The sequence below is a fragment of the Fukomys damarensis genome, unplaced genomic scaffold (assembly GCF_012274545.1).
Source record: "Fukomys damarensis isolate Sample0158 unplaced genomic scaffold, DMR_v1.0_HiC HiC_scaffold_14, whole genome shotgun sequence".
Lineage (NCBI taxonomy): Eukaryota > Metazoa > Chordata > Mammalia > Rodentia > Bathyergidae > Fukomys > Fukomys damarensis.
In genome coordinates, this window is record NW_022900926.1 from 33,040,128 (window position 1) to 33,053,655 (window position 13,528).

Consider the following 13,528-nt stretch of genomic DNA (forward strand, 5'->3'; position numbering starts at 1 on the left):
AAATAAAGTGTTTGTAGATGGGGAGGGGAGGAGGGGGTGAAGGGAGGGCAGAGGTAAGGGGAAAAAATGAGAATCAAGACTTGCCATGTAAAGGTACAAGATCCCAACAATGAATGTAACTGTACTGTATCCCTAAATGTACCAATAAACTCAATAAAAAAAAAAAGAATTAAAAGCATCATACCACAGTGATATATGCGCACCTATGTTTAAGCAGCAAAGTTTGTAATAGCTAATTCAGATAAATTTCTAAATCTCTTGCTGAGTAAGAAGACTGACAGAAGGGAAAGATAGCACAAGATCGGGTCAGACCTGGAGGGCCGAGTTCTGGCTTCCTGGTTCACTATACTGACACCAGAGGCCAGTTACCCAAGTCCTCTTCACTTCAGTGGTCACAGCAAGGGTTAAAGAAGGTAATGTATGTTAGTGGCATGTGAACTACAGAGCTCTGGAAAAACAGAAACTATTATTCTTATCTCATAATCCAGGTACCAGGAAAATATGGGGGTTTTTAATTAATATAAGCTCAAAGGCACAACATTCCAGCCTTTCTGAAATGTTAATTTCATACATAAATCAGTTTGCAAGAAATTCCACAGCACTTTACAGCATTTCCATTCCTAGAAACCAATAGCTAAAAAATGAACACAGAAATGTTCAGTTGGAAACTCCAGCCAGCTCATTTTCCTCTTTACTTCTTTTGGAAGTCTGAAGAATATTCAATATTATATTTTTTTCATCTCCTAACACTCTAAATCAAAAGTAGTTATGAAAATTTTTGTTCTAGGAGTAAAACCCATTGTCTTCCCTTAGCTGAATGGTCACTAACCACTGTAAATATTCTATTCCTTAGACGTTGTGACAACAGGGGAGGGAGAACAATGCTCGTTTCAGGCGGAAAAAATGGACCACTAGTGGCTGCCTGTGAAGCCTTTCCCACCTAAAAAACCAATACATGTAATTCTCCAGCTGGAAGAGAACTAAAGAAAAAGGAAATGAGTATACTGCATTTCTGGATTATCCTCAGCAGCAAGCCTTTCACCTGCATGTCACATGGCCACTCATCTCCATTACATCACTTTTCTTGACTACAATCCTAGTCTAACCCATCACAACTATTCAAAATCACTCTCCAGATATCACTGTTTTAAATCACATTATTTCTCAACTACCTATAAATAAAAAGTTCTATTTCCAAAATGACTAACTGGGAAGGTCTCCTTCCTCCTCTCTGCTTCCAGGATCCTGAAGTCAAGCCTTCACTGTCAAGCCTCAGGTAGGAAATTAATAGTCAAATTCAATAAAACCTGAATTTCTCTAGAAAAACAGCGTCCGAGTAAGGTCCTGTATCATTTAACACAGGAGAAATGTGTTGTTGGGTGACTTTGACATCATGTGAACATCACATAGTACACTCACAAACTAAGATGGCTACAATATCACTAGGTGTACAATCTTATAGGACCACTGTTCTCTGCTGTTCACCAAATGCTATTGTCATTGTTCACAACTGTGCTGACATTTTAAGGAGTCCTTCCAATTCACACATAAAAGAATATTTAAAAAATTTCTGGCTTGCAACCTGGTCAATGCACAGAGAGATCCACCAATGAACAGGCTGTGCTCACACACAAACATGCCAACAAGGCCATTGTTCCATTGTATTGAAATAGGGGTGTACTGCCAAAACTCAACAAGACCGATGAAAACAGACACTGAAAAGGCGGAGTTCAAAGGGAAAAAAAGACAATGCAGATGGTAGAATAATCTTGAAAATAATTAATATCATTGAAGAGCAAAGGAAATAAAATGAAACTATGACGCAAAAGAAATACCAAAACAAAACGGTAGACAGAAATCGGGAAATAGCTCTGGATATTAAAAATAGGACAGGTGAATTTTTAAAATATCAGTAAAAACACTAGACGATAAAGCCAAAGAAATCTCTTAGAGAGTAGAACAAAAGACTAAGGATCTAGAAAATAAAAGCAAAATGAAGTTAAAGGCTCTATTTGAAAAGTAATATCCAAATAACAGGAAGGTAAAAGATACAGAATATTGAGAAAGAAAGAAACAATAAAACAATAATAATAGAGAATTCCTGAAAAACTGAGAGACAATGTCTTCAGATTGAAAGAGCTTGCAAAGCACCCATACATGAATAGAAAAAGACCCATGACATTGTGTATACATAATTGTAAAATTTCAAAATATAGAGATAGCCATAAAAGTTAACTGAGGAAGGGGGAATGTGTGTGTGTGTGTGTGTGTGTGTGTGTATTCATACAGAAAGAGTTGAGAATGGAAATAGCATGAGGTTTCTTAAAACTAGAAGTGGGACAACAATAGAGAATACCTTTAAAATTGAGTTTTAATAATGCCTTTTAGCCTAGAACTCTACACCATCTAAATTAACTACTGATAGAGAAACACTGTCACACAAGGATTCAAAAAAAAGCACCTCTATACATCCTTTCTCAAGAAGCTACTAGATGAGATACATCACAAAAATGCAAGAGACTGAGACTTTAAAACTAAAGATTAAACCCCGGACAGCAGTGAACAAAAATCTGAGGATAGTGCATATTCAGCAAGCCCAAAGAGGCTCCAGAAGGAAAGTCTGGGGGCAAAGAAATAGTAATGAAGTATTTGAGGTTGCAGGAAATATATTACATGTTTGATAGAACTCTGGAGGAGTCAATATAACAGCAATTGATCCTAGACAAAATACTTTTTTTTTTTTTTTTTGGATACTGAGCATCAAACTCAAGGCCTTGCACTTTCCAGGCAGGTGTGGCACCACTGAGCTACATCCCCCATTCTAGACAAAATAAAAGACAAGGTAGTTATCAACTGCAGGAAAAACAAAGGGCTATTCAAGGAGGAAGCCTTGCTCATATTTCACTGTTGGCTCAGCCATGAAAATATTTGTCAAATCACAATGCTATAAACCTTAACCACTGATTTAATAAAATACTGTCACAATTTTATCGAGGGGATGGACAGAAAGGAATTGTATGAATAGTAAGAAAGCTATCATCTTTTCCCTTAAATCAATGTCTTTTAAAAAGTACTAAATACATATTTAGAAAAACAAGCATGAACAACAGGGAAATAGCCAAAAATATTGTATGTAAATATACAAATAAAATATACACATATAAAATATATACTTCTAGGGAGGGGTGCAAAGGATGGGGAAAAGCACTAGTACTTTTTCTTTAAATGCCTTACAATATTTTTTGTTTTTAAAAGTATGACTATGTATTACATTCACAAAACAATATATTTTAACAGCTAAAATTAAAAATATGCATGACTGCAAGATGTAATCAAAATTGGAGATTATAAGGAAGCAACTCATTAGTCATTAAAATTTTACTCTCATAAAAAGCATGCTCCCCTCTACATTTATAATTTACCACTTCAAAAGTCAGAAATCTCATTACCATTGCTTTGATTACAAAATAGATTTCAAAACATAAGATGAATCTTTTTTTTAATTATCAGAGTAACAAACTGAAAGTATCTCTTTTGCTAATATTTTCATAACTAATCAAAACCTTAACTTCCATGCTGTTTCTACTTTTGACTATTAGAATAAGCATTACATGCTTTGGATTATCAGATTGATATGCATTGCTTTTTAATACCCAAAACAGCATAACATTTTTTCTCCCAAGAAAGATAATTTTCTTTTTCTTTTTCTTTTTTTGTGGTACCGGGGATAGAACTCAGGTCCTTGTGCTTGCGAGGCAGGACACCAAACCGCTGAGCTAAATCCCTGGCCCCAAAAGATAATTTTCTTGAAAAACAGAACTAACTCTAAGCTTTTAAAAAAACACATAGCAATAAACTAATAGAATGCATTCTTGAGTTATAAACCTAAAGCTTTTACTATAGGGATTCCACATTCTCTTACAGCTTTATTTGGAGTTTGGCTTTTATCTAAATCTGGAAACATGCCCATTAAATTAGTTTTCAGTCTTCCTGAGCTAGACATGTTAGGCTTAGAATTAAAGAAGGTAACATTGTGCAAACATACTCACTCATGGATGGTAGTTGCTAATTAGTATTTCTTTATTGTGGTTTAGCTTAAAAATAGACAAAATAGATTTAATAAAATCCGCTTCAAACACAGCATTTAGGAAAAGTGATTTGTTTACCTCTGTTGGTTTGTAGCAGTCCACAAGAGCTTCCTAGAATGAAACACAAAGAAAGTCAGTTTTATTATTTTAAAATTCAAAATCATTTTCAAAGAAAAATTAAAAATCATTTCATCTTTATACTATGATTTTACAATGGCAGATCAAGACTTTCTATTAACTATCCACAATCACTCATTTCAGCACCAGTTGGTCATCTGAAGATGCAAAAATGATACACAGGAATGCTTTGTTTATCCAGGCGCACAAGCACACATGCACAAGAGGGCCTGCACACACCCACATGTACACACACACTATATATGGGAAGCTTTTTTAATAAAAAAAATTTGCTTTTTTATGCTGTAAAGCAATGAAAACAAAATACAACCCTTGATCAGATGACAGATCCCTCACTAAGAGAGCATACTTTAAAGAGGCACAGAGACAGGAAGGCAGCAGGCTGGAGTCTGCAGAGAGGCCTCATGCCTGACTCCATGCTCAAACCATGATGCCCCCCGCAACACTCCAGCTTTCCTAGGACTCCAGTTTTATATTATATTAACTGAATATAATCTAGAGGCCCAAAAGATTTCAAACCCACCCAACCAGTAAATGACTTTTACCTCCTCTTTATGCACACACACGCACAGACACAAGCACACCCCCCACACACACACATCTCCCCCTACCCTTTCCTCTGCGCTACCTACATGGTTAATATTAAACTTGACATCCTTTACATTGAGACCACCTGTGCCAGACAGTGACACTCAAAATGGACATGGAGAGAGGGGGCCCTGGCCATGATTCGGCCACAGCCCAGCTCAGCTTCTATGTTCTCACCTGGGAATCGAGGGGGACAGGTAACCTGAGGAGAGCAAAAAAGGCTCCTTTCAAGTTCACAGTTTTAAGACTACTTTTTTATGCCATTACATTTTCTATAGAAGTGATACCAGCTTCAAATTTTTACTTATTTTTAAAAACTTTTATAACCAGGAAGTCGTTATTTCTCAGCTGAATCTACCCATTAGAAATAATCACTGTAACTAAGGCTGTTCACCTAGAGTGTTCACTCAAGGGACACTAGGAATTATTAACACATTGAACACATCAGTGCTCAAAAATGTGTCACTTGGTTTGCCTTAGTGATCATTTGCCATCGGTGATAACCAATAGCCACTATCAATAATGATCTGTGGACATTCAGAACAGTGGTGGGTCAATGGTCAATTAGTTTTAGAAACTCCTAAATGCAGTTCTTAATATGATCAATTTAGCCTGTTGTGGAAAGAACTGTATAAGTTTTTCTAAGGAACATTAGACAACTCAATCTCCACTAATGTATTGGAATGGAACTGGTATCAGGTGAACATTATTTTAAAAGAGATAGTCTACTAAATTGAACTATATCCAAAGGAGTCTAATTTAGAAATGAATCTCATGAATGCTACAGTCCACAGGTGTGAGACCAGAGTCCTGGCCTTGAATATACCAGTTCTGATCCAGTACTTTTCTCATTCGCCTGTGGGCACCACTGCCTTCCCTGGAGAATGATCTTTGGGAGCAGAACCAGCTGTCTCTACTGAGAAAACAAAACCTGGTGCTAATGACACCACAGAGAATCATCTGGATCACACCTCCTCACTTTATGCCACACTTTGAGGACCCCAGTGGCGTCAAACAGGCATGGTTGGAAGATTCTCGACTTTGAAAGCTGCTCACCTGTAATTTTGAAGCTCTCTCTTCCTCACTGTCTGCATCAAGAAGATCATCAATGTCGATTTCTACATCTGGCATTTCTTCTTCCTGGGGGGAAATATGATGGCATTTTATTATTTAGGGAGAAACTCAATTGAGCTGAACCCATCTAGTTGAGTCATACACACAGATTATCAGTCTAGAGGGGATGGTGGGTAAGAAGGGGAAGGTGAGACTGAGAGGCAGAGGAGGTAAGAAGAAGTGGGGCTGAAAGGAGGGAAATGGGAGAAGACAGGAGAAGAGGCGATGTAGAAAGAGGAAGGAAGGGAAAGAAAGGACAGAATAGAGGAGAGAAGGGAGAAAGGAAGAGAAGGAGGAAGGGGAACAAAGGAAATGTAAGTCACAAAAGAGTAAAAAATATTAGTTTAGAAATGACAAGTTTCTACTTTCTAGCAGAAAAGCACAGCTGGGAGCGTATGTTATGGTTTACATCCAAAATGTTCCCCAAGGGCCAGGGATTTAGCTCAGTGGTTCTGCTGCCTGCCTCACAAGTGCAAGGTCCTAAGTTTGATCCCTGGTACCAAAAAAACAGAAAACAAAATGTGCCCCCAATTCTCATGTGTGTGGAAGGTGACTGGATCATGGGTGCCTTACTCATCAGTGGATCCATCCATTGATGAGTTCAATGGCTAAGGCCTGGTTGGAGGTGGGTCACTGGAGGCATGATCTGGAAGAGTGTGTTCTTGTCCCTAGTTCCTCTCCCCTCTCTCTGCTTCCTGGCTGCCATGGGATGAACAGCTGTCCTCCACTAGGGCCTCACACTATGCCATGTCTGCCTTGGAGCCAAAGCCTTGACACCTATGCCTACTGCTATCTATTCAGACTCTTTCCCCAGTAGCCTGAATAGCCAAAATGAGCCTCTCCCGCTTTTGGTTGGTGGGTGTTGAGTATTTTGTCCCAGCAATGGAAAAGCAACTAGCTGCAGTTTCTTGCCGTAGTATCTCCACTTCTTATGGTGACTTCCTCAGTCTATACACATTTAGGAGTCTACATCTCGCTTCACAGCTCTGGGTCGACAGAAAACCTTATTCTACCACAGGTTTTTTGGTACCAGTGTTGCCCAGCGCAGTTACTAATTTGGAGAGGATATGTGATCCAGCTGAGACCAAGGGGACTTTGGGAAGCTGCCCTCATCCCTCTGAACTGAGTACAGGATGCTGAAGCACGGTGGCCCTGGACACTGCTGGAAGCCTCCTGCAATCATGAAGAGAGGCTAAGGTCAGGAAGATGCTAACTCGATGGTGGACCGAGTGGGGCTGCCACGGTTCAGAAAACAAAATATTGGATAAATCAAGCCTGCAAGTCAAATCACCTCTGAGTAGACAAGCAAATCCCAGAAGTTGATGGAACTCTGGTGGTGTCATGTGGGCTGAGCAACCAAAAGGACAAGAAAAGTGAGAGAGCTCCCTAGTTTGGAACCTAAATTTCAACACAAAGCAGGCCTTGCCACTCTCTCCTCTATCCTCTTACCTAGGTTTTCTCTGTACCTCTCTGAACAGCATCCTGAGATGTGAAGGTAGAACAGCAAGGAGAAGACCCCTGCACTTTTTCATTTCATCTTAGCACACACACATAGTCACCTGTGGCACAACTCCCTGCTGTGGGGATGGTGGAGCACTGTCTGCAAAGACACCTGGGCTGCCACCTGAGCTTAGCTGCTGCGTGTGAGCTACCTCATCTTGACTTCGTGGGTGAGGCTGATTTTCTGAAAATTTCCTTCCTAGGAAAAGGCATTTATCAAGTAATTGTGCTTAAACTTTGCTGTGTGTGTGTGTGTGTGTGTGTGTGTGTGTGTGTGTGTGTGTGTAAAGGGAGGGTCCAAATGTATTGGAGAAACCCAGGACACCTAGCTCCTAAGAGTAGTCCCTTGATGGGCAAGAAATAGCCTTTTCCTGAGAACTAGTGGCTTGTCCTTTGCTTAGGTATTAAGTGGGACAACCACTTTCAAGCCAGTATTCATCAATGTGAATCTACTGTATTTTCATATTTGTACTTAATGACCATTTACTCACTAAGCAAAGCTGGTGATCTAGAAGTAAGGAGTTTCAATGTTTTGATGAAAATAGGGCTTCAGGGAGATTTTTCTTTGGTAAGGAGCATGGGCTCTTGAGCCAGGCAGACTGGGCCAAGGCCAGCTCCGCCATTAACTTGCTGCATGACATGGGGCAAGTTTGTTTTTTTTTTAACCTCTCTGGCCTCAGTCTCCTCATTAATAAAGATAGGACGGTAAATGCCAAATGCCTCACAAAGTTAATGTGTGTACTAAATTAGCTGATTGGGATTAAGTCCTCAGAATAGAACCTGGCACACAGCTAAGACTCCCTAAGCACTGATTACTATCATTTGTATAACATGGTAAGTTATGTAATCCATAAAACTTGAACCTTAGGGGGGGCAATTCAAACATCCTTAGTCTTAATAGGCCAAAAGTCTAAAATATACTGGACATGGTGGTGCATACCTGTAATCCTCAGGAAGCTGAGGCAGCAGGATCACTGTGAGTTTGAGGGTAGCCTGAACTACATAGTGGATCTCTGTCTCAAAACAACAACCACAAACCTAAACTAAAGAAAATTAATAAAAAATGTGTATGTCAGAAAATTCTAGTGACCTACAGCTGGAAGCAACTTGCTTCTTGATGGAAAAGTAGTTACGGGAATAAAATTAAGACACAGTCACCTAGTTTCTCAAGAGATCAGCAAAGCTGTGCAGGGCATTGTGCATCTCTGGTTATGAGAATATCTGTGGGTACCCACCATACCCGGGAACTTCATCTACATGAGCCTTGAATGCAGGGATCACTGGCCTCTGACCAGAGGTCCACTGTTGGACTGCTGTGCCTTTCCCTCCTTCTGCAAAACCTACCCCCCCAAGCCCTTACATGCAGCCAATAGGCCTCACAGACTGACACAGAGCAGCTATTGCCAATGAGAAACCAGTTCTTAGCCCACCTGGGATACCGATGTGCCTTCATCAGTAAAGACGACGCTGGGAGAATACAAAGGTGGCGCTTTATTGCCAGATCTCTGGGAAACCCACACAGGACACGAATGCTACCTCCCTCTACTGGAGCCAGCCTCCCTGCCTGTCACCACCTGCCCTCCGCCATGCTAGCATTCTCTCACCTCATGTGCTTATGTCCAACCTCCATATTCGTGTATATCTGAAATACAGCTGAGAGGGTCTCAAGAAGGGGGAGAAGGGGAACTATTGGGGGCCTGAATAGTTAACGGTAGGCATAACACTTAAGGGTTTGCCAGGCTTTCCACAGTGAGAAGAACAGAGAGGCATAAACACCAAGAAAGAAACTCACTAGGTTACAGACACCCACAGACCCTAAACAGGAATGCTGATCGCTGTGGGGAGGCCCCAGAACAGAGAAGTTGCTCTCAGGCCCCCAGCCCACCCCAAGGCCATGGACAGCAAAGGCCACGGCAAACCGGCCCTTGAAGAGCTGGGCATGTATTTCATGTGTTCTAGAAAATAAAGCTTGAGGTTCATACTATAGGCACAGCACGGTCACTTCAATAACTACCATGTAAGGCCAGGACACCCCAGATGGCCTCAATGACCGAATGCAAGAAAAGCCTAGTACGCAGATAAATCTACACATTGCATGCTGTGTAACAATCTACCCATCCTCCATCCCTCCCTTAAAACAGCCCACTGAATTCAGCATTTATACTCTGGACACCGAGCACACATGTATGTCATGTTTTAATGCAATCAAGCAAAGGAAGTCTGTTCAAAGAATCAGAGCTAAGGGCAGCTTGATGTCTGCCTTCGGTGGGCGGGGGTGAGAAAGGGTCTCACTATGAGATTTCAGCTAGCCTTAAACTCACCATGTAGCCCAGACTGCCACCTCACAGTGATCCTCCTGAGTACTGAGTCAGCTTCCCAAGCATTGGGATTACCACACCCATCTTGGCCATTCTTAAAGGAAACAGACAGGAAGTATCCGATGCCCTCCTCTGAACAACACAACAACACGTTTCCCGGTGAACAACGTTTGAAACAGTTTTGATGCTTTCTGAAGCCATGTCTCACTCCAGGCAGGAGTCATCTTTTTCCAGGTGTCGTGGCATTAGAGTCATGCACAGCTTTCCTTTAGGTACTGCTTTTGACCCATTTCCCCAGCCCCTGAGATCTGGGCTATCCCATATGGTAGCCATATGTGGTATAATTCATGACAGTGAAAAAGATGAAGAATTCAGTTTTTCATTCACACCAGCCATATGGCAAATGCTCAACAGCCACACGTGACAACTGTCTACTGCACTGGAAAGCAGAGGTGTAGAACATCTTTGTCATCACAGATGGGTCCACTGGGACTACTCCAGAGGCCACTTGTCCCTAGGCCAGATTTGGGAAGCAAAGTGCCTTTCCCCTCTCAAAAGGGAATGGAAGGAGTAAAGGAAATGCCTGATTTCTCACGGTCATTCTGCTACCCAAGGGCACAGGGCTGGGAAACACTGGGCTTGGTGGTGCAAACTGAGAGGCACTGAAGAGGAACTATAGCAATCATTTAGCAGCAGTGATTTCTATGAACCTGTAAGTCGCTCATTCCCCTGAGGACATGCATCTGAGGAGTGGGCAGAGTCCAAGATCAGCATGCATGCTAGGAATACAGAGCAGAGGGTTCCAAATGCTGGTGGTTCTACATTCATGGGGTTTCTCTTTAGCCCTATGGTCTGCATGTTGATCTCAGAGCAGTATTGACTGAATGGTGCTAGTGACAGATCAAATCCCTTACAAGGATTTGAGGACACCCACAGCCCACTATAGTGTACCATGGTGGTTCAGCTGTGTTTGGATATTTGCCCTACATTTAAGATGCATACCCAAACGGTGGCTTGGAGACAAGAAGTGAAACAATGGTCTTTAGAGTTTCTGAGAAAAGTCACTACTAACACAGTCCCTCACTAGTCAGGGGCCATCTAGGTAGTTCTCACAAACAAAGGCTCTGACCGCCACTATGCATTTTTCTAGTCACACATCTGATGCGAACTCATTTTGTGCAAGGTGCGAATGGCAGGCACTGGGAGCCCCAAGCCCTGGAGGGATGGTCAGCCTAAGCACAGCTCCAATAAACAAACTAACCAACAACAACACCAAAAGCCAGCCAGAACCCCAAATGCTTTAGTGATTCAGGGAGAGAGAAAACTTCTACCTGGTGCAGACAGGGAGGTTTCATGGCAGACAGAAGAGGTAGCTGGCCTTGTGGAATGACAGGATTTGGACAGATTTAGAGGCAGATGGAACACACTCACAAGAGGTAAAATGGTGCCTAGGTCTCAAAACTACAAGGCGTCTTCTGAGTATGGGATAGCGAAAGGGCCACAGCTCATTGCTTGGACAGGGGTGGCAAATATTAATGTGCTAGAGGTTGGAAAGGCAACAGAAGGCAGGTGGGGTGTCATAAGATATAATGAGTAGTGTGACAAGATAGAAGAACATGGCCCAAGAAAAGGCAGCAGAGAACATTACACTCTTGTCTTCTGTCACCACTTAGGAATATGTAATCAGTGCTGCCAGATTTTCCAGGTTTTTAAGGAAAGCCAAAAATAGAGATTTTATTAGAATATTTTTTTCAAGAAGTTGGCAAAAAATTCCTTAACAGAATTACGTAGGACAAACAAAATCCATCAGTCTACAGGGTGCTAGCTTCCCCCTATCCTACAGAGACAATAGCCACTGTTTCTTGAGCGAGGACATGGAAGGACAGAGAGAAGACTCAGCCTGGCTGCAGGCCCAGGGTTCTGGGGAGGAAGTGGAAGGCTACAAGGCATGGCTACGTTCATCCTGGTATAAAGCCGTGGGCTGGGATGCAAATCATGACAAAGGGGAAAAGGAGAGCTTAAAACAGTGTTCAATAGGGAAGGAATAACAAATTAACTGAATTTTGGAAAAGAGAGAAGGAAAAAATTAAGAGAAGCTCCAGATTCTGAGCCGCAGAGGCTCTGGAGGAAGACGGCGATGACAGGGACACTGGGACCTTGAAAACATTCCTAAGCCAACCAGCAGTTGAGATATCAGCTATCTCCAGCCTCTAGGGCAACTCCGAGGCAGAAGCAGGATGTTCAGCCTATACTCACAGAAGCATGCCACAGGGCTGTCACAGAACTGCCCAGGGAAGGAGGAACCAGCAGCCAGGCCTGCAACAGCTGGGAGCTCAGCACAGGCTCAGGCACTGCTTTGTGGGGGTGTAACTGCGGCAGTCTCAAAACACAGCCGGTCTGCAACAGTGACCCCCCACACACACCACTACACATACACTCACACATCTTCCTACCATACCATATTCACACTCATTTAAAGCAGACCTGGAATCTATAAGAAATTATTTCCACCTAGAAAAAGGCCTACCTACCTTCTGAACATCATGGCAAATTATCAGAACCTTGACGATGTAGGGAAGACCTTGGAAGCTTTTGGAAGAAAAACAGATCACAAAAAGAAGGATGGAAAATCAAAGCCCAGAGGCTTCCCAAAAGCAATACTGAGCATTCACATCCAGGATCTGCATCTTACCCTGTTTTGTGTTGCTATTACAAGACACCTGGAACTAGGTAATTCACTTACAAAAGAGACTTTTTAGCTCACCTCGCTGGAGGTCCAGCATGGTGCCAGCATGCTCTTGTGAGGCTCTGGCAAGGGAATCTGTGGTGATAGCATCACATGGCAGAGTATGTGCAAGCAGTTCCACTGTAAGGCAGGAAGCCAGAGGCTGAGGAGGGACCTGGCTCCCTCTCTTATGACAACCTGCTCCCTGGGAACTGATCTGCTCCTGTGGGACCCAACTCACTCCAGAAAACCAACATTAAACCATTCATAAGGGTGGAGCTCAACTACCTTCCACTTCTTAAAGCCTCCACCATCTCAAAACCATCACCCTGGTCACCAAGCTTCTAGCACGTGAAGATCCAGGGACAAACCCCATCTGAATTATCAATCAAAGAATGCAGAATCCTCAGGACAACTGGTTTCCAGCCTTGAAGGCTTACAACCTCCACCCAAATGTCAATGAAGACTGACAGGACAAACAATAGACATTTGACAGAGTGGGTCACCTTACTACATTAACTCCCATTTCAGGAAGAAGTGCTCCAGAAAATCACCTGGAGTTGTGGCTCATGGAGATCAGAAGGCACATAACAAAATCAAAACTGGCGAGGGTCCTATGGGATGCTGTATGTGAGGAAGAAGGCAGACAGAGGCTTGGAGAGACAGCACCTGGGCAAGAGGAGTGAGGAGCAGCCTGACACAGGACTGGGCCAATGCATGGCAGGCACACATCAGCATCAGTGGGTTGGTCATTTAGAGGGCCAGGGTGGAGCAGCTCCAGCTTGGGTCTCAGATGAAACTAACCTGGGGAAACAAGGGTACATGATTCCAATTTGATGCCATGCCACCAGTATTTACCAAATACACACTTGTTTGGAATAACTTCCAATGGCTAAAGCTGACTTAGACTCAAATAGCACAATCCTCTTAACCTCTTATTTAAAAATGCACCCACGTTCACAGCAGCACAATTTGTAACAGCTAAAACTTGGAAGCAGCCCAATTGCCCATCAACGGGAGACTGGATAAAGAAGATGTGTGGGTTTTTTTTTTTTTTT

The 13,528-nt window shown here is 42.4% G+C and overlaps 1 protein-coding gene across 1 annotated transcript in view; it reads right to left on the minus strand.

Annotated features, from left to right (window-relative positions):
• Positions 1 to 13,528, minus strand: part of Ppp1r14c (protein phosphatase 1 regulatory inhibitor subunit 14C) — a 55,336-nt gene that overhangs the window by 23,285 nt on the left and 18,523 nt on the right. The window contains exons 2-3 of the mRNA XM_033763313.1: positions 5,871 to 5,954; positions 4,167 to 4,199 (exon numbers count right to left, since the gene is read on the minus strand). Of these exons, the coding sequence (XP_033619204.1) occupies positions 4,167 to 4,199; positions 5,871 to 5,954 (117 nt within the window). The remainder of the gene's footprint in view (positions 1 to 4,166; positions 4,200 to 5,870; positions 5,955 to 13,528) is intronic.